The 27,513-nt window shown below is 44.6% G+C and overlaps 5 protein-coding genes across 5 annotated transcripts in view; all 5 read right to left on the reverse strand.

The window, feature by feature from the left end:
- Positions 1-1,538, reverse strand: part of LOC108675679 — an 83,500-nt gene extending 81,962 nt beyond the window's left edge. Inside the window, exons 1-2 of the mRNA XM_047883088.1 lie at positions 1,523-1,538; positions 1,209-1,331 (exon numbers count right to left, since the gene is read on the reverse strand). Of these exons, the coding sequence (XP_047739044.1) occupies positions 1,209-1,331; positions 1,523-1,532 (133 nt within the window). The 5' untranslated portion in view covers positions 1,533-1,538. The remainder of the gene's footprint in view (positions 1-1,208; positions 1,332-1,522) is intronic.
- Positions 1,533-5,508, reverse strand: LOC125178703 (neurogenic locus notch homolog protein 1-like; the record flags this gene model as incomplete). Its single annotated transcript, XM_047883093.1, has 6 exons — positions 5,499-5,508; positions 5,247-5,407; positions 4,763-4,871; positions 4,127-4,648; positions 3,482-3,796; positions 1,533-3,334 (listed from the first exon to the last, which is right to left on the reverse strand). Coding segments are annotated over exons 1-6 (2,919 nt in total), but the record flags the coding sequence as incomplete, so codon positions are not given.
- Positions 5,509-6,132: 624 nt separating this feature from the next.
- Positions 6,133-8,939, reverse strand: LOC125178704 (neurogenic locus notch homolog protein 2-like; the record flags this gene model as incomplete). The annotated part of the gene is made up of 2 exons (XM_047883094.1): positions 6,911-8,939; positions 6,133-6,725 (listed from the first exon to the last, which is right to left on the reverse strand). Coding segments are annotated over exons 1-2 (2,622 nt in total), but the record flags the coding sequence as incomplete, so codon positions are not given.
- A 98-nt stretch (positions 8,940-9,037) lies between these two features.
- On the reverse strand, positions 9,038-9,827 carry LOC125178705 (neurogenic locus notch homolog protein 2-like). The gene has a single exon (XM_047883095.1). The coding sequence runs from the start codon at positions 9,785-9,787 to the stop codon at positions 9,038-9,040; it is 750 nt and encodes a 249-aa protein (XP_047739051.1). The 5' UTR covers positions 9,788-9,827.
- Positions 9,828-10,361: 534 nt separating this feature from the next.
- The window catches only part of LOC108675675 (fibrillin-1), a 36,550-nt gene continuing 19,398 nt past the window's right edge, over positions 10,362-27,513 (reverse strand). The window contains exons 6-19 of the mRNA XM_047883096.1: positions 20,006-20,137; positions 17,225-17,340; positions 16,848-16,982; positions 16,366-16,495; positions 15,316-15,696; positions 14,069-14,188; positions 13,775-13,908; positions 13,203-13,440; positions 12,861-12,983; positions 12,499-12,633; positions 12,142-12,372; positions 11,519-12,028; positions 10,537-11,388; positions 10,362-10,387 (exon numbers count right to left, since the gene is read on the reverse strand). Of these exons, the coding sequence (XP_047739052.1) occupies positions 10,362-10,387; positions 10,537-11,388; positions 11,519-12,028; positions 12,142-12,372; positions 12,499-12,633; positions 12,861-12,983; positions 13,203-13,440; positions 13,775-13,908; positions 14,069-14,188; positions 15,316-15,696; positions 16,366-16,495; positions 16,848-16,982; positions 17,225-17,340; positions 20,006-20,137 (3,263 nt within the window). The remainder of the gene's footprint in view (positions 10,388-10,536; positions 11,389-11,518; positions 12,029-12,141; positions 12,373-12,498; positions 12,634-12,860; positions 12,984-13,202; positions 13,441-13,774; positions 13,909-14,068; positions 14,189-15,315; positions 15,697-16,365; positions 16,496-16,847; positions 16,983-17,224; positions 17,341-20,005; positions 20,138-27,513) is intronic.

Consider the following 27,513-nt stretch of genomic DNA (forward strand, 5'->3'; position numbering starts at 1 on the left):
TCCATATTAGCTCGAGAAAATGGTATACTTACGATTATTATAATTCTCATTACTATCGTGAACAATATTAATGAGGATGATTTAAAATCACTATGAAATGTATGAAGAACCAAGTATGAGGCAGCATTTGAACCCTTATGTGATTCCGGGTTAAAACATAGATGTCACCTATCAAAGAGATTATTAGAGCTTCCTAGTCTAAGAACTAAATTTAGATTAAATCAAGAAGCATAACACCGATTCTGAATGGGAACGGTGTTGCCATTACAATACTACGAAGCTTACCGCAGAGTGTCACCATTAGTAAAGATCGTGACGAGGTCACAGAGCTTCAGCTCTGGAATGGAGCCCCAATTATCAAATCGACCGCGAAGACGATTGAAATATTAGAAATTAAAATTCTACAATTAAATAGCAAATTAGTTACTACTTTACGTAACGAAGCTAAAGAAATTTACCGTATATTTTTGACACTAACTCCCAAGTGGTATGTTACAAGTAAAACCATAATGCCACCCTCGTGAGATGAAACAGATAGCATTATTTCGATATTCTAAAATAGTGCAACGACGTATAGAAAAGAAACAATTTTCAGTGAACAATAGATCTGAACTGACGGTGCCATACTCGGGTTACAGAACCTGCGTCCATCGTACTGCATTGCACACCAGAGCCACGATGGGATTGCGGATCGTCACGATTGCCGACTATCAATCGCAGATCGCAAGTGTTTATCGCTAATGGGACGATTTTTCTACAATAAACTCAGTGACGAAGATTATTCATGTAATGAGACTGAGGAGAGTTTGATGAGCAACTCACTTCAATGCAATCCTAACTTAATGATGTGAAGGTAGAGTCACGGAACACATAAGTGATACCTGCTCACAGGGCGCAGGATTTCGATATGTGACTACATATACTATCTAGGTACATGGAATATCTGTTGATAAATCACGATGATACTGTGATATAAAAATATAAATGACCATGCTAGACAACATGAAGTTATTCACAGCAGTTTCATATTCGGCATTCATGTAGGGACTTGCAGGATCATGACAAAAGATATACATTCTCAGGGATACATGCATGGATAGGATTAATATAAAGGCACAAGGCTTGAACAAAGGATTGGACAATAGCTCCAGAAGCTAAGTTCATTGGAAAGACTTCATGGGCTCGGACAGTCATAGACAACGACTGACCTGGCACGCATTCTGCCTCGGGGTCACCGCTCCAGCCATCCCGACAGCGGCACTCGAACTCGTCGCCCGCGTCCACGCAAGTCGCGCCCAGACCACAGCCGCGCTGTCGGCAGTCTGCCTTGCCTGCAGCATGCAATGCCATGAAGATTAGAGATAAGCTGAGATAAGAATAATTATCATGATCGAACTTTAACATTTTATTTTTGTAAACAGGAAAATAAGAAAAACGTCAATAAGAAGCAACATGAACACAAATAGGTTAGCTCCCCGATTTCTGTCAGAAAAAGCATTATTATGAAGGCTAGTTGACTTACATTCAATCATTGGATCTCCGAGAGGCATGTTTGAAGGGCAGAAGCACTCAGCCGCGTTGTTGAGCACAGTCCGGCATTTGGCGCTGATTCCACAGGTCCGGAGGGCGCAAGGACTCACTTGGTCACTAGGGCAGATGCAGCCTGCGTGGTAGGCATCGCCCTGACAACTCGGGCTGCACTCGCAAACATAGCTGCCGATGGTGTTCTTGCACTCAGCGTTGTTAGCGCAAGGGTTCCGGGCGCACTCGTTGACGTCTTCTGTGCACTCAGTCTCAGGATTGCCGTAATAATTAGCCGGGCACTGACATTGGGCTCGTCTGTTGACTACGGTGCATTGAGCGTTGATACCGCAAAAACCTGCTTCACAGGGATTGATGCATTTACCTTCGCTGCACATCTGATTGTGGCGGCAATCTTCATCCTGAGAGCATTCAGATTTTCTGCATTCAACGGTCGGAATGCCTCGGAAGTCTGGTGGGCATAGGCACACAGCACGATTATTCGAGGCTCTGCAGATAGCATTGGTTCCACAAGTTTTCAGTTCACAAGGATCCCGGCACTTGGTGTTGACGCAAGACTGGCCGACTGGACAGTCATTGCTGGACCTGCAAGCGGCGGTGCACTTTCCGGACATACAAAGGAAACCTTGGGCACAGTCCGTGGACTTTCTGCACTGACTCTTACACTGCTTGTCGTGGCATACCTGGCCGCACGTACAGTCAGAATCAGAAGAACAACTGGAAACGCAGTAGCCTTCAGTACAGTCTTCCCCTGAGGAACAATCATCCGATGATGAGCAGATACGCGCCGGTTTATTGCACGAGACCAGCGGGTTACCGATTGTATCCGCTGGACAGGAACACTGAGCTTTGTTGTTGAACACTTCACACAGCGCACACTCTCCGCATGCTGAAGGACAAGGATCGCGACACTCTCGGTCGATGCAGGACATTTTGTCAGGGCAAGACGAGTCTCTTCGGCATCCTGCCACGCACAATCTCCTCTGGCATATCGTTCCAGCTCCGCATTGGAAATCGGAACTGCAAATTTCTTTGCAAACACCGTCCATGCAGCGCTCGTTGTCTAGGCATGAATTATCGCCTGAGCACTTTGAACGGCAGGTACCAGAAACGCAACTTGCCGAGTCTGGGCAGTCATCATTGGAATCACATGAAGTGACTTTAAGTCTGCAGTTTACGTAGGGATCACCTTCTAGTCCATCATTGCACTCACATACGACTCTATGCTCTTGTACTGAACACTTGGCGTTATTTCCACACGATGTCGGTGAGGCGCACGGGTTTTTGCAGGTGTTTTCAATGCACGCTTGATCGTTACGACATTCGGTGTCTGCACGGCAGCCCACAACGCACATCAAATTATCGCATATTTCACCAGAGCGACAATCATCGTCTCTTCTACAAACAGGACGACACGTGTTTCCGTCGCATTGTTCGCTGTCCAGGCAATTAGCAGCGGACGAACATATGGCCAAGCAGGTCCCTGAAGAACAAGTGAACCCTGGACCGCAATCAGAGTTGAGGGAACAGCCAATCGGCTCTCGAACACAAGCAATGTTGGCAGATGGATTGGGGATGAAGCCAGCTGGGCAGGAACATTGCGCCCTATAATTCACCACTGTACATTCCGCGTGAGGACCGCAAAGGGAGGATTTTTCACAAGGGTTACGGCACTGATTGTTTTGACAAGATTCCGATGAAGTGCAATCATCGTTCGTCCGGCATCCGATGAGGCAGGTGTTGGACAAACAAATGTGGCCGAGGAAGCAGTCATTATCGACACGACACGTCACTGTAAAGACGAAAAATTTGGTTATCTCAACGTTGAAAGCCCTCACACAACATCATTTCAACGCTAAGCACACTTTTCATTAAGACATTAAATAGATATGAAACTACCAACTTATTTGCAAAACAGGAAGGAAAGAAATAAACTTACGAGTACACGATCCCTGTATGCACATTTCATTCTGGGCACATTCCTCGTGGCCGGTACACTTCGGCACACATCCGCCTGACTTGCACATCTGGTCGTCTTGGCAGTTCTCCGAGGTTTTACAGAAAGTAGGCAGACGGTAGCACTCAGTATCAGCTGTACCAGTAAACGTTGGTGGACAGGTGCAATGTTTCTTGTGATTAACCATGTCACACATGGCATTGAGTCCACAAGCCTTGGGTTTGTCACATAAGTTCGAACATTGGCCTCTGATACAGGCTTCCAGCAGCCCACACTCGTCATCACTTTGGCATGGAGCTGTAAATGGAGAAGAAAATTTAGATTTAACGAGAAAAACCCATTTTGTTAAATTAATCACGAGGAAGAAGGTTTAGTTTAAGAATTTCCTACCCACTTACCAGTGATAAATTCTCAGACACTCACTTTAACATCGCAGCTGATACCGTTGCCATTGATTTTGGAATGAAAAAGTGGTTGCGGCAAGGGATAGCAATCAGTCAGGTATTTTTTATACTAATACTTTAAACGAATTACACCGTTAATTGATTCTCATATAGACTTTCAAATGAAATTAAAAGCCGCACCCCATTTTAAAGGAACTTTTAAAACGTTATCCATGTTACTCACGCCGGCAGAGTCCTCCATCGCAGATGGTGGCTGGCGGGCAGTCCTTGTTGTTGGCGCACGACACGACTTTTGGGCGGCAGCCCACGAGGGCGTCGTTTGGCGTTCCTTCATAGCCATCACGGCACTGGCACAGCGCCTTGTGGTTAGCCGACACACACTCCGAGTTTGGACCACACTTATTACCGTAATCCTCGCAAGCATTCTTGCACTTAGGCTTGTTGTCTTCCTCGCCGCAGTATGCGGAAGCTGGACAGTCGTTGTCTGAGAGACATTCAACAGGAGGGACACAGCCGTCTTCGTTGGCATTGCCAACAGTTCCTGGTGGACAAGTGCACCTGAAAGTTCCCCTGGTGTTGGTGCATCTTGCACCTGCACCGCAGGGACTATCTGCACAGAAGTCAATGTTCGAGCAGCCTTTCAGAGGATCGCCGCTGAAGCCATCCCGACAGAAGCAGACGGCCTTGTGGTTCTCCGACTCGCACCTCGCGTTCCGGCCACACTTGTTCTCAACAGAGCAAGCAACTGCAAAGACGAAAGAATTATTTATTTCAAATGAATAGTGAACAATAGATATAAGTTCCTCAAAATATAATCAGCTTCATTATTACAATTGCATACGATTTCTGCATATCTTACCCTTGCACTTGTAGTTATCACAGAGCTCGTTAGAGTCGCAGTCGTTGTCGCTGCGACACTCAATTCGCTGGCAGCCAACGCGTTCGTCCACGGGATCGCCGAAGAAGCCCTGCAGTCGGAAATAAATAAATTAATATCACATTTTCAAGTCAGGTCATAATTTAACGATTCGAACGCGAATAAGAAGGCATACTTTACGAGTGAATGAGGAATACGTAACGCGACTAATTAGCGAAGAAAGGTGAGAGAGCTTTGCCATCTTCTGAACTAAATGAGCAAATGAACACGCGTGATTGTTACAATAGTTATTTAAACACAAACCTGCAATCAACGACAGCAACAAGAACCAAAAAAAAAAACAATAAATACGCGTTTTCGTTGAAATAGTTATTCAACTATCGCCGCGCGGTCTACGACAACAACGACAATAAAACAATCAATTGTAGCAAAAAAGTTGCTGTGGTTTGCAGAGACTTGGACCCACCTCAGGACACTGGCACATGGCCTCGTGGTCCTGGGCGATGCACTCAGCGTTGCGGCCGCACAGCACCAGGCTGTCACACACGGCCTTGCACTCGGCCTGCCCCACGCTGTTCTGACGGCACTGTTCCCGCGATGAACAGTCGTCGTTGGCACGACACTTCACTTCCGGCACGCAAATGCTGTTCTGGCACACCTAAGCAAGAACAAATATTCCGTTAACGCTCGCTAACAATTAATATTTGCTTTTATCAACAGTTAATCATCCTAAAATGAGTCAAATTAATGTAATTTCGACCAATTTGGTCAGCAAAAATGGAAGAGATAATGTACCTGGAAGTCAGGGCACTGGCGGTCAGACGTGCAAGTCGGGACGCAGGATCCCTGCAGGCACACCTGGCCCCGCAGACACTCACGGGTGCTGGCGCACGCAGCTGCATGTAAGACATGGTACTTAATTAGAGGGGAAATACATACTTAAACTCTAAACAATATATTATTAGGAATAGACTAATGTACAACACAATATGTATGGGTGAATATCACGAAAATTGTAAGAATTCGGATTACTTTTCAGCGAGACTTCTTATTTGAGGGATAAAATAAATTAAAATAACAATCACAAGATGGATAACGAGTGAGTGCTTGATATGTATCGGAATAAAAATGTGCTCGCAATAATAATTTATAATAATGTATAATAATATTGCGCATTAATAATTCATACGATAACATTCAATGTTGCATTGAGGACCAAAAAAAACGAAACAATTGACGTAATTTCAACACAAAAATCATACGGCACGATACTTACGCAGACACACTCCCCCATTGCACTGTTCTCCGGACGGACAGTCGTTTTCGTTGGCGCAGTAGTTGATGGAAGAGCAGCCGAACGAAGCGTCGCCCGTGAACCCGGGTTTGCAGGAGCAGGTTTGCAGATGTCCGGACGCATGGCACTCCGTATTCTGACCACACACTCCAGGGATGGAGCAAGGGTTGACACACTTGTTGTTAATGCATGATTTATCAGACGCGCACTCCGATGAAGAGACACAATCGAACGCCACGCATTGCCTCTTAGGGTCACCTGTGCTGCGAGGTGGGCAAGTACACACAGGCTGCCGACCCACAACCGAGCAAACGGCACCGCTACCACACGTCGTTGTTTCGCAGGGATTCTTGCATTTATTCCGCAAACAAACAGATGACGCAGGGCATTGATTGTCATTAGTGCAGTCTCCTGGTCGTCTGCACCCTGTGCTGTATGGGTCTCCTATTAGACCGGCAGTGCAGGTGCATGTGAAACTTCCAATAGAGTTGCGGCAGGCGGCAGTTCTGTGACACGGATCGCTGTCGCACTCGTTGATGTCTTTGCAACTGCCGTCGTCCGCGACTGCAAAGCCTGGCTGGCAATAGCAAACTGCTTGGTGGTTCTCAGCCTGGCAGCGACCGTGAGCGCAGTTAACGTTCTCACATGGGTCTGAAGAAAGAAAATTTGTTATGGCTATTAAATATTACTCATTACGTCGTGAAGATAATCCGACTTGAAGATTATAGGTATCTCAGATGAAATAACTTCGAACCAATGTTGTGAAATAGAACCGAGAACCATAAACAAAAGTACATGATTATGCAACTAAATTTTGAAATAAATTTGAAACTTACTTAAGCATCTAAACGAAGCCCGGTTGCAAATTCTGTCAGACGAGCAATCATCGTCTTCCACGCAGTCGCCCCTCACACACCCGCTGGAAAGATTGTTGGGGTCGCCGAAGTAGCCGTTCTGACACACACAAACTGGTTTATGATTTTCCACGACACAAACTGAATTGACTCCACATACTGTAGATGCGCATGGATCTACGCACTTATACAGTCCTACGCTGGAGAGTACGCAAGCTTGTTCGCCGTAACATTCCGCGTCATTTGAGCATTCGTTAGGTGAAACGCAGCCGTTGCCTCCGTAGGGATCGCCGATAGTTTGAGCTGGGCATGCGCATTTGAATGAACCTGGCACATTGGTACAGGTAGCAGAGGCATGACAAGGTTTCTGCTGACACTCATCAACATCTACGCAGCCACCACCACTAGGATTGTATCCTTTAGCACACATGCATTTCTTTGAGACACAAACTTCATTTTGAGTGCAGTCTCCCGATGTCCTGCAGCCGCTCTCACAAGATCCTTCAATGCAAACTTCTCCCTGCAAACAGTTTCCGTCGTTGAAGCAGACTTTCATGCACATTCCATTGTTGCAGTGCTCTCCTTGGGCACATTGCTGGATTTGGCTGCAGATAGGCTTGCATTGTCCTTTGTCGCAAAGGTTGCCAGACGAGCAATCATTATTGTTTTCACAAGCAAATGGCGTACGAATGCAACCTTGCTGAATTTTTTGGAAGCCATCCGGACACAGGCACTGCGCAAAATGTCCTTCTGACTTGCACACAGAATTAGGACCGCAGACATTGGGTTCTGAACAAGGGTCTTGGCATTTGTTCGCTAAACAAGCTTGGTCTGATGGGCAGTCTGAGTTACTGCGACAGCCAATCAGGCAAACCCCATTTATGCAAGACTGTTCTTTAGGACATTGTTCAGATGATATGCACAACACCATGCATTTATTTTCGACGCATTTCTCTCCTTGAGCACACTGGCGATCTGTACGACAAACTTCGATACACTGTCCCTGGATGCAAGTACCTCCCGAGCATTGTACATTGTTGGTACATTTGCTCGTTATCCTGCTGCAACCGTCTTTAGCTGAAGGGTTGGGTTCAAAACCTGGAGGGCAGTTGCACTGAGCTTTTCTGTTAACGACGTTGCACAAGGCATTTGGGCCGCAAGCGCCTTCGCAGGGCGACTTGCACAAGCCACGAAGACAAACGCTGTCTGTTGGACAGTCATCGTCTCCCAAGGGGCATGTACCTTCTGGGTGACATCCAGTTGTGTATGGGTCTCCTATCATACCCCGAGGGCAAGAACAGAGGTGATTTGCTCCATTGGATTGACAAACAGCAGTTTTGTGACAGGGGTTTGAATCGCATACATTCACAGCTGAGCATTCAATTTCAGCCGAAGGATTTGGCCTGAATCCAGGTGCACATTGGCAGGAGTATCCATGGTTTTGAGGGATGCAAACAGCATTCTCTCCGCAAGCGTCAAAACAAACGTCAAAGCAAGTAAAATCCATGCGGTTGCAAGCCTGATCAAAAGCACAATCTTCGTTGATGAGGCATCCGACAGAAGTGCAACCTTTCGTCAAATCCCCTGGATCACCGGCGAACAGTCCAGGCGGACACTGACATTTTGCGGCATGGTTATTTGCAATGCAAATTGCTCCTGGTCCACACTGAGTCTCTTTGCACACAGATACACATTTTCGTGTGTTACCCCTGACCAAACACTTGTCAGACTCCGGACACTGAGCATCGGTCTGACACTCGTCTTGAGGCACGGCACGGCAGCCGCTCCTGTCATTAGGATTGCCAGTGAAACCGGGAAGGCACTGACATTGTCCGCGGTGGTTGACGGCTTGGCAAACGGAATTGAGACCGCACGTGAAGCTGGTGCAAATGTCGACGCACTTGCGAACGCCAAGCTGATCCAGACGACACGCCGCAGACGGTGCACAATTTCGGTCGCTTTCGCAATCAGGAACGGCAGGTTCTGTAAGGAACAAAATAGTACTTTGCATAGTGTCGATCGAATTACAAAATACCGTACCTTCTTGTAAATAAAATTTACATAAACTAGGAAATTTTCTTCATTAATTTAACTTCACAGATAGTTTATTTAAGAAGTAAATTTCATAATATTATTACCTTCACAAATATTAGTAGTAGGATTTTTGATGAAGCCTGACAGGCACTCGCAGCGAGGACGACCAGACTGAACAACGCAACGTTCGTTGCGGCCACAAGTTCTGCTCAAACAAGGGTCAGTACAGCGTCGAATTCCAGAGAAGTCCATTTGACAAACTTGCTCTCTGTCACAATCTGCATTCGTGGTGCACCGGTTTTCTCTCTCCTTAGGTTGGCATCCTTGTCGTGTGTTGATGGGGTCTCCCACGAAGCCGTCCTTGCAGAGACAAGATGCAATGTGGTCTTGAGCAACGCAAAATGCATTTGGTCCACATTGGCTGCGATCGCAAGCGTCCACACAACTGCGATGTCCACCTCTGTTCTGAATGCAAATTTCATCGTATTCGCAATCAAAGTTGTTACTGCACTCAGATTTTTGGCAGCCAAGCACCTGGTCATTAGAGTCGCCAGAGTAACCTGGCAGACAAGCACACACACCGCCGTCACAAGCAGCGTTAGGACCGCACTTAGCGTTGGCGCACGCTGGCTGACATTGACCAGAAGTGCATTTGAATCCTGCAGGACAGTCAGTGTCAGCTTTGCAGCTGCAGAATTCAGGATTTTCCAAGCACGGTTCAGTTTGAACAGCACGAGGCATGCACATCTGGAAAGGATTGCCATTAAACCCTTCCTCACAGCGGCAGTCGTAGCTTCCAATTGTATTGAGACACACGGCGTTCATGCCACAGGCGTTACCAATGCACTCATCCACGTCCGTGCATTCAACGTACGGATTTCCTCTGAAACCAATTGGACAAACACAGTCAACACGTCGGCTACCCTGGCGGCACTGGGCATTGGTGCCGCACTTGGTGCTGTCGCATGTGGCTCTGTCTTGTTGCGAGGTGCAAGACTCGTATGGGTTGCCACTGTAGCCGGTATTGCAGATGCACCTGTTGGGCAGTCCGTATTCGCAGTGCGCGTTTTGACCACATCCAGGCACGCATAAAGGTGGTGTGACGGCTGCAAGGAAAGAGTGGGTGAAATTGATGGATTTATATTTCTAGATTAAATAGAAGCAATTTTGCTTATCATATACCAGATGGGATAAGTTATCGTCAAACCTATATATATCTTAGCAAACATAGATTACATAATCATGGTAAAACTTACGTGGGACGCAGAGTAAATCAGGATCACCAAGGAAGAAGGGAAGACAGACGCATTTATTCGTGTTTTTGTCGCATTTGGCCCCGACTCCGCAGACGATGCCCTCGCACCGTTCCTTGCACCGACCGTGAATGCAGACTTGAGGCTCAATGCAAGGACGGCTCGCCGAACACTGATCAGTTATACATTCGCCTCCAGGAAACGGATTACCGTTGAAGCCGTTTCCGCACTTGCATGTGGGCCCTTCATTAGAAACGATGCAATGGGAACTTGATCCACAGAGAAAGCCTTCACACATGGACACACATTGTCCGTCCGGACCTTCGTTAAAGCCTGGATGGCACCTGCACCAGGCTGCGTGCTCCTCTGGTTCACAGTATGCATTTGATCCGCAAGGTAAAGAATCGCAGGGATTAATACAAACACCATTTTCACAAGCCAAGTCACTCGGGCATTCACTGTGTACTGAACAACCAACTCTTTCGGACCCGAAGCAGCCGCCGCTGAAAGGATCCCCTCGAGTGCCAGGAGGACACTCACACTTGAATGATCCTATTTCGTTGACGCAAATGGCTCCTGAACCACAAGGCTTTTTAGCACACTCGTCAATATCGAAACATCCATCTTCCCCTTTGCTCGTGAATCCAGGTAGGCATTTACAAGTGGGAGGATCAGCAGCCTCGCATTTACTGTTGACGCCGCAAGAGAAAGCTGAGCATGGGTTCTTGCAAAGATTTCGATCCAGATTGTCAACGAAGAAAGGAGGAGGGCAGACACATTTTCCTGGTTGGATACATTTTTCATTTGTCCCGCAATCAGAATCTTTAGTGCACTGAATCTTGTTCATCGAACATCCCCCGAAATAAGGATCACCTGAAGTCCCGAGAGGGCAGTTGCACTCGAATGTTCCGACACGGTTTGTGCATTCGGCCCCGATTGCACATGGCGGCTTTTCAGCGGGACTCACCAAACTGCACTCGTCTATGTCCTTGCACGTGTTGTCGGCCTGCATGATGAATCCAGTGGGGCAGGCACAGTAACTCACGCCTCCCTGGATGGTTACACACTCCGCTCCAGCGGGGCATTTGTTACCTTTGGAGCAGTCAGCCAACACACAGTTGCCCTCGATTATTCGGTACGGAGGCTGGCATTTGCATTCCAGCGTGTCACATTCTGTCGGAAACAATACAAGATGATGAAGTATTAGAAACATGAAGTAAACACTATTTGAACAAAGCTCCGAAAATTTTTTCTACAATATCACGACCGATTCAATGCTATTTGTGCTAAAATATATACTCACGTTTACACTCGCTGAAGGGATTGCCGACCATGCTCGGAGGACATTGGCACTCGTATATTCCTGGTAAGTTTTTGCAAATCGCATTCACTCCGCAAACAGAACCGAAGCTGTTTTCGATGCATTCATTGATGTCTCGACATTGCCCGGTGCTCGGATCTCTTGTGAATCCAGATTGACACACACAGACATTTTCGTTGAGCTGTGGGTCCCTTATGCACATTTCTGCTCGCGGGCAAGGGTTGGTGGAATCACAACCTGGAGATTTGACCTCAGCGCAGCCCTCCCTAGCGTTGCCTTCGAAGCCGGCGGGGCACTGGCACGTGAAGTGCCCTGGTACATTCCTGCAGGCGGCTCCATACCCACATGGATTATTTGCACACTCATCGATGTCCGAACAGCCAAGGGTCGTAGCCGGTGAACCATCGAATCCAGTTGCGCACAAACATTTCGGAGCGCCATTTATTAGTTTGCATTCTGCGTTTGGACCACACTGTGTTTCTTCGCAGGGATCTGAAGGAGAGTTTCCAAATAGTAAGATATTTTTCCAACAGCTAAAATGTTAGTAATAATATAATAATCACTTACACGATACGTTCATGAAATGATCAAGATGTAATACTCACGTCGGCAGTCGTCACCAATATTCGGTTCTGGACACATGCACTGATTCTTTAGGCAGAGCGCATTGCCGGGACAATCGTTGTCTTCAGAACATTTCATGATATCGAGGCAGGCGGAGTAAGGGTCAGGGTCTGGCACGGTGTTGGCCGGACATTGACATGTGAAGGATCCCAAAGTGTTTGTACAAATTGCTCCGTAGCCACAGGAGTTACCAAGGCGACATTCGTCTATGTCTGAAAGAGATGAAGCATAATTTCAGCTCAAATCATCTCCTTTGAATTCATAGAATTCACTTCCCTAGAATAGAATATTTCACCCACTTCTGGTATCGCCAAATGAATCGAGTTTGAAAGAGTTACCTTGGCATCTGGAGAGTGGGTTTCCTCCGAAGCCTGGGGGACACTGACATGAAAACGAGCCCAGAGAGTTGACGCAGAGAGCGTTCTCTCCGCATTGTCCTGAAGGCCCATACTCGGTCGAACATTCGTTCACGTCTGACAAAGAAGGTTTCATAAATCTTCAGAGTAACTGCATTGCTTGGCTGCCTATTTATCATCATGTACTGAACGTAACTGCACGTTTTGCGGCCAACGCAAAAAGTTGCTGAACTTAAGTCGTTGAAGTCGCAATTTGAGCCGTTGAATAAAGTTGTGTATGACCTAATGTCTCAAGTTAAGACCGTTGATGCAAATTTAGAAAGGTAAAAATTAAGAAAACTTGCCTTGGCATCCCGCTGCGATGTCTGCAGGGTTGTAGCTCCAGCCCTGGTCGCACACGCACATCGCCTCTTCCCCGTCGGGGCGACACTTAGCGTGTGGTCCGCAATTGTAGCCTTCACAAGGAGCTGCAAAAGACATGCACGTGAGAGATTAAAGTATCTCTATATTGACGGTATATCGCGAAAAAAGTTTTATCATTTAGTGAATAAATTAGGTCACATTTCTCTTAAAAAAAATCATCGCTATCTTTTTGACTAACGCCTTTCAGTATGTGAGCAGGGATGACCAATTTATTGCACTTCAGTTTGCATGGGCTAGATAATTTTCAATCGCATAATAATTACCTTTGCATTTAGTTTGAGGAGGGCTGCCGATGTATCCTACATCGCAGGCACAAACATAGCTGCCGGGTATGTTGCGGCAGTGCGCGTTGCTGCCGCATGGTGATGACAAACATTCGTCCACATCGCGACACTCTGCACCCGCCGCCTCAAAGCCGTCCTGGCAGAAGCACTGTCCCTCCACGCAGCGAGCGTTGTTCACGCAGTCGAAGTTAGTAAGGCACTGAACGCTCACGTCATACTGCATGAGGGAAAACAATCAGTCAATCATCGGCCAGTTTGAGGTCACGAGCCGGAATTCTTTTCGGTAAAAAAACTATAGTCACTAGAAAATTATTTTAACAATATCTGTTAAAAAAAACTATACTTTGGCAGATGTTCAAACTTTTTTTTCAATTTCATACTCCTGTTGTGTCTTGTTAGGTTGATAAATTATTATAAGTCGATTCTGCAACAAATTGGCACATGGAATTATTTGTCAGAAGTTGTTTTTATTATTTAATTATTTCTCAGTATAAAACGACCGTTAAATGCTTTATTAAAATGTGCAAATATAATTTGAGGAAATAACGGACCTGTTCACATGCAACATGCGGGGACGACCGAGCCCTGAAGCCCTTAGGACACACGCATTGGAAGCCCGGGTCGGTGTTCTGGCAGACGGCGTTGGTGCCGCAGGGGTTGCTCAGCACCGAGCACTCGTCGATGTCTGCCGAAAATTCACTACCTTAAAATGCAAGCGAAACAATGATAATGTTTTTAGTGCTAAATGAGTGTAGAGCCTCATATACAAATTGAATCGTCCCCATAAAGTTGCTCGCATAAAACAGTGGTCTAAAATATATAATGAAGAAGAGACAGGAACAGACCGGTGCAGGCAGTGTAGGGGTCTCCCGTGTACTCTGCTTTACAGATGCACGCGTAGCTCCCCATCTTGTCCAGGCACTGGGCGTTCAGCCCGCACGGGTTCGACGCGCACTCGTTGATGTCTGAGCAAACACAAAAAAATAATTCAGGAACCGTTCAAAAAAATGTCCACAAATCAGAGATATTTGCTTATCTCATTTTCACTTATCAGCTCATGATGCCGTCACTGAAGAATTAATTCAAAAAATTGATATTCTTAAATAAATAAACATGATACGGCATGAACCAGATTTTAATTCAAGTACATTATTTTTCTTGGTACCTATATGAGATGAATGAAAGTTATTGGCCACTAAAAATAGTTTCTGCAATGATTATTGAAAAAACATGAGATGCAGTCTCCCTGTATCGTAATTTTCAACCAAAGGGCCCCCATGAAGACAGTGATGAGAAGATGAGGGTCCAAAAAATTCTTTCCCACTAATTAAATTTCGCACGCATCAAATGTATACAAAATAAATACATCAGAAATAATTCATGTAATTCCATGCTAGTATCCCCAAGAACTTGAATCTAGGGGCTCGTCAACAAATCAGTTTACGCTCAATAGCGCGTGTAATTTGACAGTGAAAGAAGAGAGAGAAAGCATCAGAACGGAAAGCCTTCTCTTCATCACTGAGATCAATGATAATGACGAGTATTGTAAAGCTGTAACATGACGAGGGAGCTTCAGGAGCAGTGGTACAGGGCGAGGAGATTGCGTGAGTTCAGCTGCAGTACTCGGGGTCAAAGGTTAACAACAATGGAACGATTGCGCGGTGAGCTTAAAACCGAAAGTGAGTCGTGAAGAAACACATAAGTACATTGTGCTGATAATATGCTTAGTAGAGGTACTTGTACAGATAAGTGAACGCCATAGTTCAATTCACACTTAATATGTATAACGTAGAAAAGAACATCATCGTAATAACAATAAGATGAACAATAAGGGTCTGAATCAATATTGTTGCTTGACTTGCTTCGCTGCATGCTAGGTCTATCAAAGGATGCCGATAAAGAAGACCAGGTTTGCGTCGCGAAGAACCGTTGAATTTGTCTACGTCAGGCAAACGTCGTTGAAGCATCATCAGCAACATGAAATATAAGTAACAAATAAAAAGAGGGAAGACCATTTATATCTCGCTATGAAGCGACAGAAACAGCAAGGGCAGTCGACGAAAGGCCGACGTTTGAACTCGAAGGTACTAACTGGTGCATCCAAGTATGGGATCGCCGTCAAACCCTTGAGGGCAGACGCATTTATGAGAGCCCTCTGTGTTGATGCATTGGGCATTCGCCCCACACACTCCTGGGCGACCACATTCATTGATGTCGTAGCAAATGCTCTGGGCATTGCCTGAGTATCCTCTTGGGCATTGACACTTAAATGAGCCAGGCACGTTATGGCAGAGGGCATTGGTTCCGCAAGGGTAGGACCAGTTAGTAGGGGTTATTTGGTCATCAATAGCAGGGTTTTCTTCTGAACCAGATCCCTCAATTAGACTTTGGGCAGTTCTTATTAATTGCGCCGTTGATTCCACTTCAGCGTCTGCAGTCACGTCCGATTGAGGATCTTGGCACTCATCCACGTCTAAGTGGCGAGGCAGCAACAAAATTGGAAAACGAGGGTTAGAAAAGTAACCAGCTAGATTTAGTAAATCCATTCTGAAGATAAACGGAGTTATTGTTAAGGCTGCTACATAACCTGACTAACCCTTTGCTTAGAAGAATGTTAACCATCAAGTGATCATCTTCGTTAGAGTATTAGGCGGTAATTGAGGATAAGGAGGATCATGGGAAAACTCCTTAGTCAAGAATTTCAGAAGATCGAACGATCTACTATATTCTCATGAGCCTACCAGCCGAGTTAATAATATTCTCAGAGGTGCCAACGATTGTCGAGGATCAGGAGTTAATGAACGAGAATCAGGTAAGTGGGAGTTAATAAACGGTAGGTACTCTTGTTATTAAAGAACGAACTGCATTTGCCATTGATGGTTTGACAGTTAAAGACCAAAATCTCCACGGGTAAGCGAATACAGAAATAAACGATTAGAGACTATACAAAGATGCCTTGTTATTACACCGCTACTGCATTGAAAAACTGCAAGTAGCTAAAAAAAAATCATTAGTCGAAAGAACGCAACAAAAAACGTACATATATCCTATGTTAATATTCAAACCATGAGTTGGGATAAAGAACATAAGGATTTCCAGTATTGAGGTATCTACAAAAATTCAACTGGATTGAATTTTTTACCTCTGCAGGATGAGAATTTGTTGTATGGGTTGCCGACGAAGCCAGGGGGGCAGGCGCAGGTGTAGTTGCTGCGGCCGTCGGCGCAGCGCGCGCCAGCCGCGCACGGCGAACTCGCGCACTCGTTGATGTCCTGCACGTATGGGCCAATATATTTGCATAAATTGCACGTTCATGTTAAATAAATCGAATTCCATATGAAGGATTTAGGATTTGTATCACTGAAACAACACACCATGACGCTGTTGAAACATGCGTAATCTTTAGTTGGTAAAAAACGACCATCGGCATTGTAATACAAAGATATTAATAAAGTATAATAATGAGTATACCCAAAAGTCTATGGCGTTTTGATGAGAAATTGCGAGGTCCATTCGATGGTCATTAGAATTTACCACACATTCTACCATACAACCAATATATGAGTAAAGACTGTCTGGACTTACGATGCAGCTTATAAAGGAGTAAGGACTTAGTGGACTTACGATGCAGCCTATAGAGGAGTAAGGGTCCCCTTCTAGGCCGGATGGACAGACACACTGATGCCCCCCGATGATGTTTGTGCAGAGCGCCCCAGGACCGCACGCGCCCAGTCTGCTGCACTCGTCCATATCTGCGCACTGAGGGGATGCGGCAGCAGCATAAATATTTGCACGACATCAGTAAAATAATACAAAGCAAACATAACTCATTTAGGTATAGGTCACAGAAATGCTCCTGAAACTCTCCATTGAAACAGCCTGGTGTAAATGTGATAAGTCTAGGAATCGGATGAAATTAACTTTTCGTTATTCACGTGGTAGAAAGTCGAAATTAAATTGAAGTCGATCAAGTTAAAGATAACCGAACAAGAAGTACTTACTCCAGTGTACGGGTTGCCAATGTATCCCGGAGGGCACGAGCACGTGTAGTTGCCAGGGTTGTTGGTGCAGATGGCGTTGAGTCCACACGCGGCGGGGTTCAGACACTCGTTGATGTCTGTCGTGGAGGAGGTGGTAAAATATTAATATAGAAAGTGCAAGAGATAATTTTTCATGTGAACAACTATCGAGCAAAAATACATCAAAAGTTTGGTAATTCCGTCAAAAAACTGCACACACGAACAAAAACGCCGTCTACGAAGAACCAATCTAACGTAAAACTCATTCCATAAGAACCCTTGACAATATACATCCCATGGACTGTTCAGGGCAGAAAACAATGTAAAAAATGAATAATCATTTTCATTTCATAACAGCTTCCGCAGTAGGCTGGACGTGAGAGTCTTTATCATCGCAGAGATCTGCAGTTGGTGCCCGCAGTACCGTACGGGGAGCGCCTGCCGGGACCATCGACCCCTGACATCACCAGACCCGCAGCCCCGCAGGCTGGACAAGCCAATTTGAAAACCCTTACGCCGAGCCAAGCGCATTGTCGGCAGCAGGTTTTCTAACGGTGCGTTATTGCTATTCTGATGATAATAATTACAGGAGATGAAGTGCCCTGCATTACGTAGCCAATGTCGTTAGAAAAAACGCATGCATGCGGAGAGTTAAAAAGCACGTGGATAAAGACCTCTTGTCGCTGACTGCATGACGGCAGAAAAATGCACTGAGAATTAAACTGCGAAAGATGAGAAAGAGGAAGTGGCGCCGACGGTCCTACAGGCATAAAAGGACCGGGAGCGCAAACTCGTCTGAGTTAGCAGAATCCAGGCGGGATCTTGTGTTCTGATCCTCTGCCAGTATTGCTGAATGTCACTCGGTCTATAACGGGCAACAACGATCAGTTTTCCACGGTAGAGTTACCACAATTTTTCCAGAACCTGCACCAATTTTCTTGCTAAAAATGGTTCAACAACATAACTTCCTCGGTAGAAGCGGTGCAACTACAACATAACTTCGTCAGTAGAAGTGGTGCAACTACAACATAACTTCCTCGTTAGAAGTATTGCAACTACAACCTAACTTCCTCGTTAGAAGTGGTGCAACTATAACATAACTTCATCAGTAGAAGTGGTGCAGCTACAACCTAAGTCTTCCTCGGTAGAAGTGGTGCAACTACAACCTAACTTCCTCGGTAGAAGTGGTGCAACTGTAGCATAACCTAAGCGGTGTAACTGTAGCATAACTCAAGCGGTGTAACTGTAGCATAACTTCCTCGGTAGAAGGGGTGCCGCGCGCTCCGTCAAGCTGACAGCCTTGACCTTTACGTGTATGCTTGCTGCGCCCTAACGTGCCTCGATTGCACCGAATAACTCAGATATCAACGTCACCTTGAATTCAGGGAAGAAATAAACTACACAGAACGCCTCTTCGCCTAAACCGATTGTACAGATCATTAAATGGAAATTTAACTCAACTCGAGGATTGTAATAAACTCAGATTACATTGTGAATTTATGGCTCTGAAAGTCAGCCTAGGGAAAAAATTCAGTTACTTTGCTTGAAGTGAATAATATGGACCACTTTTAATATGGAAGCAGCAACGGATCAGCACTTTTTTAATACAATTTTATGCAGATTTCCAAGAGGTAATATATTGACGCAGATCAGTGGGTCCGCGTGTAAAGAACATCAAGTTCAGTGAAAACGAAAGCAACTATCCACGCATTACTTGGGATATTACTCCTGCATTATTAGGGACATTATCCTACTATTGTTAGGGATATTATTGCTGCATTATTACGGATATTATTCCTGTATTATTAGGGACATTTACCCTTATTACCCTTAGCATACCCAGCTGCAATTCCCCATAAATCACGTACATACAGAAGTGATTTGACCAAATGGCCCGCTTGTCGGACACCATCACTAATTAGCCAGAAAATGGCTAAAATTGTTATTAATAAGCCTATAGTTTGCATCTTTGTTACATGGCAATACATTTACAGTTCGAGGAAAAAACAGCGTTAGGTTTTAAATATGAATGAGGCCAAATTCCAGATAGTAGACAGGGAATCTTGTATTTCACGTCTAAGCTGGCAAACTAAATTCTTTAAACTTCCACGTCCGCATTCCACGTCATATAGAGGCGTAAGGAAACGCAGCATTTAGTTCATAACTACACAGTGAAACACAAAATGCGGTGGTGTGATAATACAAGAACTAATGCATCTGTCATTAAATCATCAATTCTATGTAACTAATCATGATGCATGTCCTAATATGTAAAAACTCGAATTTTTTCCACTGTAACTACAATTAAGTAATAAAAATACTGAATTGATTTGTTTTAATTGATCCATCATGTGCAATTAAAATAATAATTAATTAGGGTTTTGTGTTTGAGGGCACTAAGCCTATTTTGCATCAACTGAGCAATTCATTAACTATGTTAGGTATTGCATAAAAAGAAAGGAAATTTTTAAAGCAAAAAAAGCACACCTGTATACTTTTGAGCATACATACCTGCATACACAATAATACACACACACAAGAACACACAAATGCGCACACAATAATACACACACACAAGAACACACACTTACACACAACTGCACACAGAATAATACACACACACAAGAACACACACTTACACACAATAACACACAACTGCACACAGAATAATACACACACACAAGAACACACAACAATACCTACACATATACATATAAGAACACAAAGCTGCACACACAATAATACAATCACAAGAACACACACCTGCACACTGAACGTATCCGTCGCCGGTGTATCCGTCATTACACTTGCATGTGTAGTGCGCGGGCAGGTTGCAGCACCAGGCGTTATCCACACAGCGCCCTGCGACCGCTGGGTCTTGACACTCATCGATGTCTGATGAAACAATAACAAAGAAAAATGAACATCACATAAGCAATAAAATTAACCTGCAGTTTAACTTTGCAGGTTGTTCAATGTTCATCTATTTGATTTGTACATTTTCGTCATGAACACTTCGAGGATCAAAGTAACCGAAAACGTTTTATTAGATTCAAACCATCGATAAGCTGTTTCATGTTTCCATGTCTTTATAGAATATTTTTTGAAGTATTGAATATTTTTCTCTGGTATTATAGCATAAATTTCAACTTAGATTTACTGATAAAAATAGAGATTCGTAATTTCCACTTCTATTCAGTGTCTCTGGTTCATGTCAAGCGACATAGCGTGGCGTCGTTGCAGGACCCTTTCTGGGATAAAATATTTGAAGCGAATTATGAGATGATAGTCTTGGTTCTTCGGGGCGACGCCTTCCACCCTCGAAGACAGACACTTTCACCAGACCCTGTACCTCATAACCAGACCCTGTACCTCTCCACCAGACCCTGTACCTCTCCAGCATACCCTGTACCTCTTCACCAGACCCTGTACCTCTCCACCAGACACTGTACCTCTCTAGCAGACCCTATATCTTTCCACCAGACCCTTTACCTATCCACCAGACCCTGTACCTCTCTAGCAGACCCTGTACCTCTCTAGCAGACCCTGTAACTCACCACCAGACCCTGTACCTCTCCACCAGACCCTGTACCTCACCACCAGACCCTGGACGTCTCCACCAGACCTTTCCCGGGACTTTAACACTTGACCCTGTCCCTAACCACCATACCCAATACCTCACCACAAAACCATGTACCTCACCAACAAACCCTGTACCTAACTTTCAGATACTATACTTCACCACCAGACCCTATAACTCACCACCAAACCTTACATCTCACAATCAGACCCAATACCTCACAATGATGAGGTATAGGCAAAGACCCAATATTATTGCTTGGGCTACTGCAACTATACTGCAGCCGACCTCGGCGTCAGTAGCTGCAGTCTGGCGCTTGCATTCCAAATGAACTCAAAAGCTGAAACTCAAGAGTGGAAGAATAACAGCACCTGTGTATCAAGACACCGAGTCTGCTGTGCGTGATTGGTATCACATTCTCTGTTTTTCTAAATTCGTACATTTCCTCATCATCCTTTTCGGATACTAACAACAATATTCATCGATAGAACGCCATGTGATGACGATGACGAAGCAATTTCGCTAATGCCCCTCGACGTCACTCAGACCAGAGGATAAATTTGCATTCTTGTTCGGCTCTCTATTGGGAACCGCTTTGTGGCTACTCAAACTTCAGGAAAGACGAACTTTCGTTTTCGAACTGAGGAGATTGACCACATTTGTGGTAATGCAGTAGAAAGTTCATACATTGGTCTCCACTAATGACTCGTAGATTTCATCAAGAGACATTGTAGCATTAGGTAGGGAATGCAGGTTGTATTATTAATGTAAACTAAATACTTTCGTATCCAAAGTAGGTGAGAGTTTCGCCAAAGATTGGTTTCTTTTTATATTATTATAGTCTAACGCCAAATGCCAACATAAACAAGGATGAGAGTCAAAGTCAAGAGGTTGAATTTTTAGAACATTAAAATAAAGGAAACATTGGGCATTTTAGCTCCATCCACGCGCAGTCAAGCAGAGTTTTCCCAGAAGAAATGAAGAAACACAAACCCTGTCAGGCTCGCACAAGTTCCATGCATTCTACGGTGAGCCTAATAGAGACTTGTCAAAATAAAATGTATAAAAAAAATTTTTAAAGACCACGTTTTTCATGTGGACTCAAAAGTAGAAAATAATTTTTCGGCAGCTACTAATCTCTGTTTGCTTTCATTCTCTTGGTCTTTTGTATTTCAGTTAAAATATTTTACAACATCTAAAACGAAAAACGTGGGGCGCATAACACGAATATCCTCTCGAGGATGACGTGCATTAAAGGTTCCAACCCCTGCTTGTGAGTTCCTTTAGAGTTTATACGCCTGGAAACGTGCAACAAATTATTGATTATTGTATTGTTATCGGGAGCTGAGCTTCCCTAAAAGTTTCAGAGCGCTAGCTAACGAGAAAGTTGGTGAAATATCGATTGCAAGATTTGATCATCACAGACAAGAAAGCGAGCTAAGAAAAACGTGGTAAAAATGTTAATTGACATTTCGAATGCAGGAGAGCAGAGCTGTTGAGCAGGCGAGACTAGGCTGATGAATGCGCTCATCAGTTGAAGGCTCGTCTTGGGGTGAGGGTGAATATGAGTTGAGGAGAAACACGGCTTGGGGTGAGGGTGAGCATTGCTTGGGGTGAGGGCGAATATGAGTTGAGGAGAAACACGGCTTGGGGTGAGGGTGAGCACGGCTTGGGGTGAGGGTGAAGGTGAATATGAGTTGAGGTGAGAAGAAGCATGGCTTGGGGTGAGGGTGAGCATTGCTTGGGGGTGAGGGTGAGCATTGCTTGGGGGTGAGGGTGAGGGTGAGCATGCTTTCGCTCCCTGTAATGTGCTGATGAAGAGCGCCACGTAAACTGTATCTTAACAAGGAAGTCTAGTCTTCACCCAGAGAAAAAAACAGCAAGCGGTGATACGCCGCATTTAAAAAGTTTTGAAAATTCTCAGGACATAAATTTCAGTTAAGAAAATGCCTTGCATTAGGTCTCTATATAAGATAACAATGATTGACGAACGTAAAATGCGAAGAAAGATGTACCAAACGGTAAAGCAGTATGCGAATGTCAACAAAATATAGAAAGGAAACGTCAACAAGCAATGAAATACCCATGCACAAAGACGAAATCTCAACGAAAAAAACTGAGTGTCTTCGTACGTTCGCCTAGCACTAACACAACAAAGAAACATGAGGAACAAGAGCAATGATTCCCCAAAGTTGATAATTTTCTGAAGTACATTCCTCCACACTAGACGTTATCTAGATCTTCAATACGCATCACTTTGTTACTACTGCGTCAGGTGACGGCAGACTCGGTGCAGCAATAGTGGATGGATGCATTCAGACGCCAGTCATGAACTTGAAGGCTGTACGCAGCGCAACGAGCGCCTATTGTTGTGGTGGTAAAGTCAAACGCGGGCAACCGCCAGCCCAACACGCAACACCAATGAGAGCGCAAGCAGGATGCTTGACTCTTAAAGCTTAAGCTTATAATACGGGGGAAATTAATGAGGCGGATTTAAATAAATTTAATGTGAGGTCTTGTGAATTGAAGCAGCGAAAGTTTCGCGTGGCAGTGCACAAGTTGCGAGCATACAACATATTGCATGGACGCTCACAGGCATAGATGCTCACAGTTAATAAATAGAGAAATCATGACACGGATCTAAACAACCGCGCATGTTTAATAAATGTCATACACTGTCGATGGAGGTATGCGCATAAGGCACGAGATAATTGATGAGAGAAAGCAGACGACCTGCCAAAAAAGTACCTGAGCCAGGAAAGGACCACAGAAGATGGGGGAGCAAGAGAAGAGGGAGCAAGAGAAGAGGGGGAAGAGAGTAGGAGGAAGGGGGAGGGGGAAGAGAGTAGAAGGGAGGGGGGAGGCAGGGTTCAACTCAGCCGTTGAGCAGCGCGTCGCGGAGACGTTGACCTCCGCGCGCTGCAGAGCGCCGTGTCTCGCGATCATCCAGACTGGCTGAGCTTGAGCGCCGCGCATCATAACCATATTTAAGATGATTAAAACATTGAGTAAATGATGATGCCATCCCCTAAGAATTATTAAAAACTTTATTAACAGCGAAATATTTAACTCGTTATCGCATATCCTGCATAGATGTCGTCTTCGGGATCAGTTACTGACCGTTAATGAAAAAAATGGACGGCGGTCAGATTCGTGACGAGGGAGTTCCGTTTTTCCGTCACGAGATCGCCGCCCTTATGTCCCACCTGACCATGGAAGACGCTCAGAATATTTACAGGGGACACGAAGGGACACACGATATGTTTGGATGCCCGACACGAGGGGACGCCCGACACGACGGGACGCCCGACACGAGGGGACGCCCGCCACGAGGGGTCACCCGACACGAGGGAATACCCGACACGAGGGGAAATCCGACACGAGGGGACACCCGACACGAGGGTACGCCCGACACGAGGGGACGCCCGACACGAGGGGACGCCCGACACAAAGAGTCGCCATGCAGGCCCGGGTGCTCGAGGAACATCTGTTCTTCGTCTGGCGTGTTCATGCTGTCAATTTTCGTGCCACGTGATCAAGTATGGAACTCGGAGTTGATTTCAGGAAAAAAATTCGCACGAGTATTGAATACGAAAGTTTTTTTCCACTTTAGCAATCTTTACGGATGCAAAATTTGCATACTGAGTTATTTCAGGCAGCATAATAGCCCAGTGCCAGTGATGAATGATCATTAATCAACATCTGCCGATATGACTTGATGGTCATACACCAGTAATTCAGGCTCATAAAGAAGAAAATGAATCAAATGAAGCTCTGCCTGCACTGTACTGAACGCCAACAGGGAATCAAACTAGGCTCCGACGCAAGCAACAATTAACGGCTCCTCCCAAACGGCAAGCTTCGCAATTGCTTGCAATGTAACGGAGAACTGAATGGCATTCAGTGAGTGAAATAAAAGATAAATGCCGTTATTTCAAGTGAAAGCAATTAACGCAGACTCGGTAAATGGTGTCCAGGAAGATCCGCCCTCATCTGTCACACGCCCCAACAACGTAATTAAACGTCGTAATTACACTTAAAATATAATCTAAAATTAAAAATTAGTTACGGAAAGGAAATTACAGAGGCTGATTTGTGTAAGTTATTGTCCTGAAAAGACCAATTTGCTTGAAAGGCCGTCAATGATTGATTGGCTGATAAACTTACGATCTCTTAACTTTTTTTGAAAGTATAGGCCCAGGATCGTGAGATATCAACTTGCGACCTCGCTAAACGCGTTCGTCTTCACGCAAATGAGCGAGAATGAGCTGAATGAGAATGACATGAATAATACTGAGAAGAATAGGAATGAAATGAATAATAATGAGATGAATAATAATGACAAATAAAAATGCAATGTCATAGGTCTTGAAGAAACAGTTACCAAACACACTCTACGATATATATTATACACAATATTTTTATTAGATACTATGATGTCTAATAAGCAATTTACGTATACTGTTACAAGACGGTTGAAAATTTTACCGATAACTGAATCATCTGTATAGATTGTTTTCTTCTCTAGATTTGTGAACAGCTTGTGTCCCGGAAGAGAACGTTTGAAACATCTGAACGTGAAAGCAATCATGCAAGTACTTGGTTCAGATTCTGAATTCCATTGTACGAGCTTCATAAGCTGAGCGGGCAGAGCAGAGCGCATAACCGGCTTGCAAAAGAAAGGAAAGTTTCAGTGCCTTATGTGCCTCGTGAGAACTCGTGGCGTCTGCGAGACCCAGACACATGTCTGCTGTTTCGATTTTAATGTGATGAGGTTTCAATTTTATTAACTTTTATGCGCATATATGTTCATGAAAATACACACTATCGATCATTTTTTATTTCAAATGTAGGTATTTGATACTTTTTGGACAATTGACACACATGCATTCCAGAGATCGAACTTAAAATAAGCGCGAACGTCAATTCTGCACTTATACTATGTTACAGTGCATCTATGGCGCAGTATTCTAGAATTAATACTAATTAAAAATAGTAGAGACAAATGGCTGCCGTGACGTGGGGTTAGTTATTAGCTTTCGACTGGATATTGATTTTCATTAGAGGCTGCAACACAAAACCTCAGGTTCTGATTATCTGTGGATTCGTTGATGGTCGGTCGTGTCGAACATGCAGGATCATTGTCGATAACCCGCGTGACTCGAGAAACTCAACAGTGCAGGGACTCACCGAAATTCAACATTGGGATGCTCATATAAACGAAAAGTAAATGCAAGGTCTATCTCGTCTATGTAGTTTTAGTGTACGTGGCTTTGCATTTCTTTAAATAAAAACCCTTGTGAATCAAGTCACAAAAAAGCAAGAATTGGCAACAGGCCATAGGCCTATTTCTTCAGTGCCGACACTTCTATTCTAAAACAAGTGTGCACGGCTGAGCTTATACGTCATCACATGCCAGGAGACGAGTTTTATTCCCCGTTGCGACCAGGATTTTGTTGCAGATAAAATGCAATGTCGACTGAGTTGTTGAGTTAAAGTTAAATTATCATTACAATAATTGAATTAGAATTCGAATTGGAGTTCCTATTAAGGTTCAACATAACTGCCAGTCATTAGTGCCACAGGAAGCGTTGCTTGAGATCAAATTTTACAATTCTTGTATCAATTTGCATAGGAAGTTGAAAAAGTAACAATGCCACGATGGTGAATACTACGACACGAGAATCCGGTATATGAATTGGCTAAAGTAAGGTAGAATGAGCGTAAAGTATTATTATAAGCTCTTGCTAAGGTCACGGCTCCTGGCCAGAATGTTCAACAATCATAGGTGTTCAGACACGAACCCTGGTCCTAAACGGGAGACCTGAGCATTGCAGGTTGCCAGCCAACAGGAAGCCTTTTGTGTTTGCCGTTTAGCAAGTGCAGGTTGCACGACAACAGGAGGCTTTGCGTTTGCAGGTTAGCAAGGGTTAGGTTCACGGCAACAGAATGCCTCAGGTTTGCAGGTTATCAAGCGTAAATTATAATGCAAGAGAAACCTTATGTTTGCAGGTTAGCAAGGGTTAGTTGTACGGCAACAGAATGCCTCATGTTTGATGGTTATCAAGCGTAAATAGCATGGCAACAGAAACCTTATGCTTGCAGGTTAGCAGGCGTAGGCTGCAAGTCGATCAGGTTGGTTAAGAAGTTAAGGAGCCAACAAGTAACACAACGCGGTGGCATCTATGGAAATATTTCGACAATTGCGATTTGTCTTAGCTGTGATTCAAGTCCTGAAATTAATTGTTTGGTGTTAGTGATAAAATAAATTATTATTTTATTTCAGTATCAGTATATGGTAGAATTGCACTTACAGTACAACAGCGCCAATCAAAACCCGAAAAATTACGCAATTTAACGCAACAATACTCACACCAGAAGCTTATAATCTAGTTTGATTGCACGCCAGCATCATATCTCAACGCTCTCCGTGATCTCGAGCTCAATTTTTTATTGTCGCTCCGTTGTGCGAGAAGCCATTCTTGGCAACCACGAACTTCCTCCCGCGGAGCAGCTAGGGCACAGGAAAGATGATGAAGTTGAGGAGCACTGAACCCATTACACTGCAAACTTTTGACTGCAACGGTCCTCGGTCCGGGCACAGGAAAGATGATGAAGTTGAGGAGCACTGAACCCATTACACTGCAAACTTTTGACTGCAACTGCTCCCTAGAGTAAGGCTTAGGTTTTT

The sequence above is a fragment of the Hyalella azteca genome, unplaced genomic scaffold (assembly GCF_000764305.2).
Source record: "Hyalella azteca isolate HAZT.00-mixed unplaced genomic scaffold, Hazt_2.0.2 contig12009, whole genome shotgun sequence".
NCBI lineage: Eukaryota > Metazoa > Arthropoda > Malacostraca > Amphipoda > Hyalellidae > Hyalella > Hyalella azteca.

What these genes read in the sequence shown, in the direction of transcription:
- LOC125178705 (XM_047883095.1), bottom strand. Translation starts at nt 9,787, where the DNA reads ATGAACGCCGTGTGTCTCAATACAATTGGAAGCTACGACTGCCGCTGT.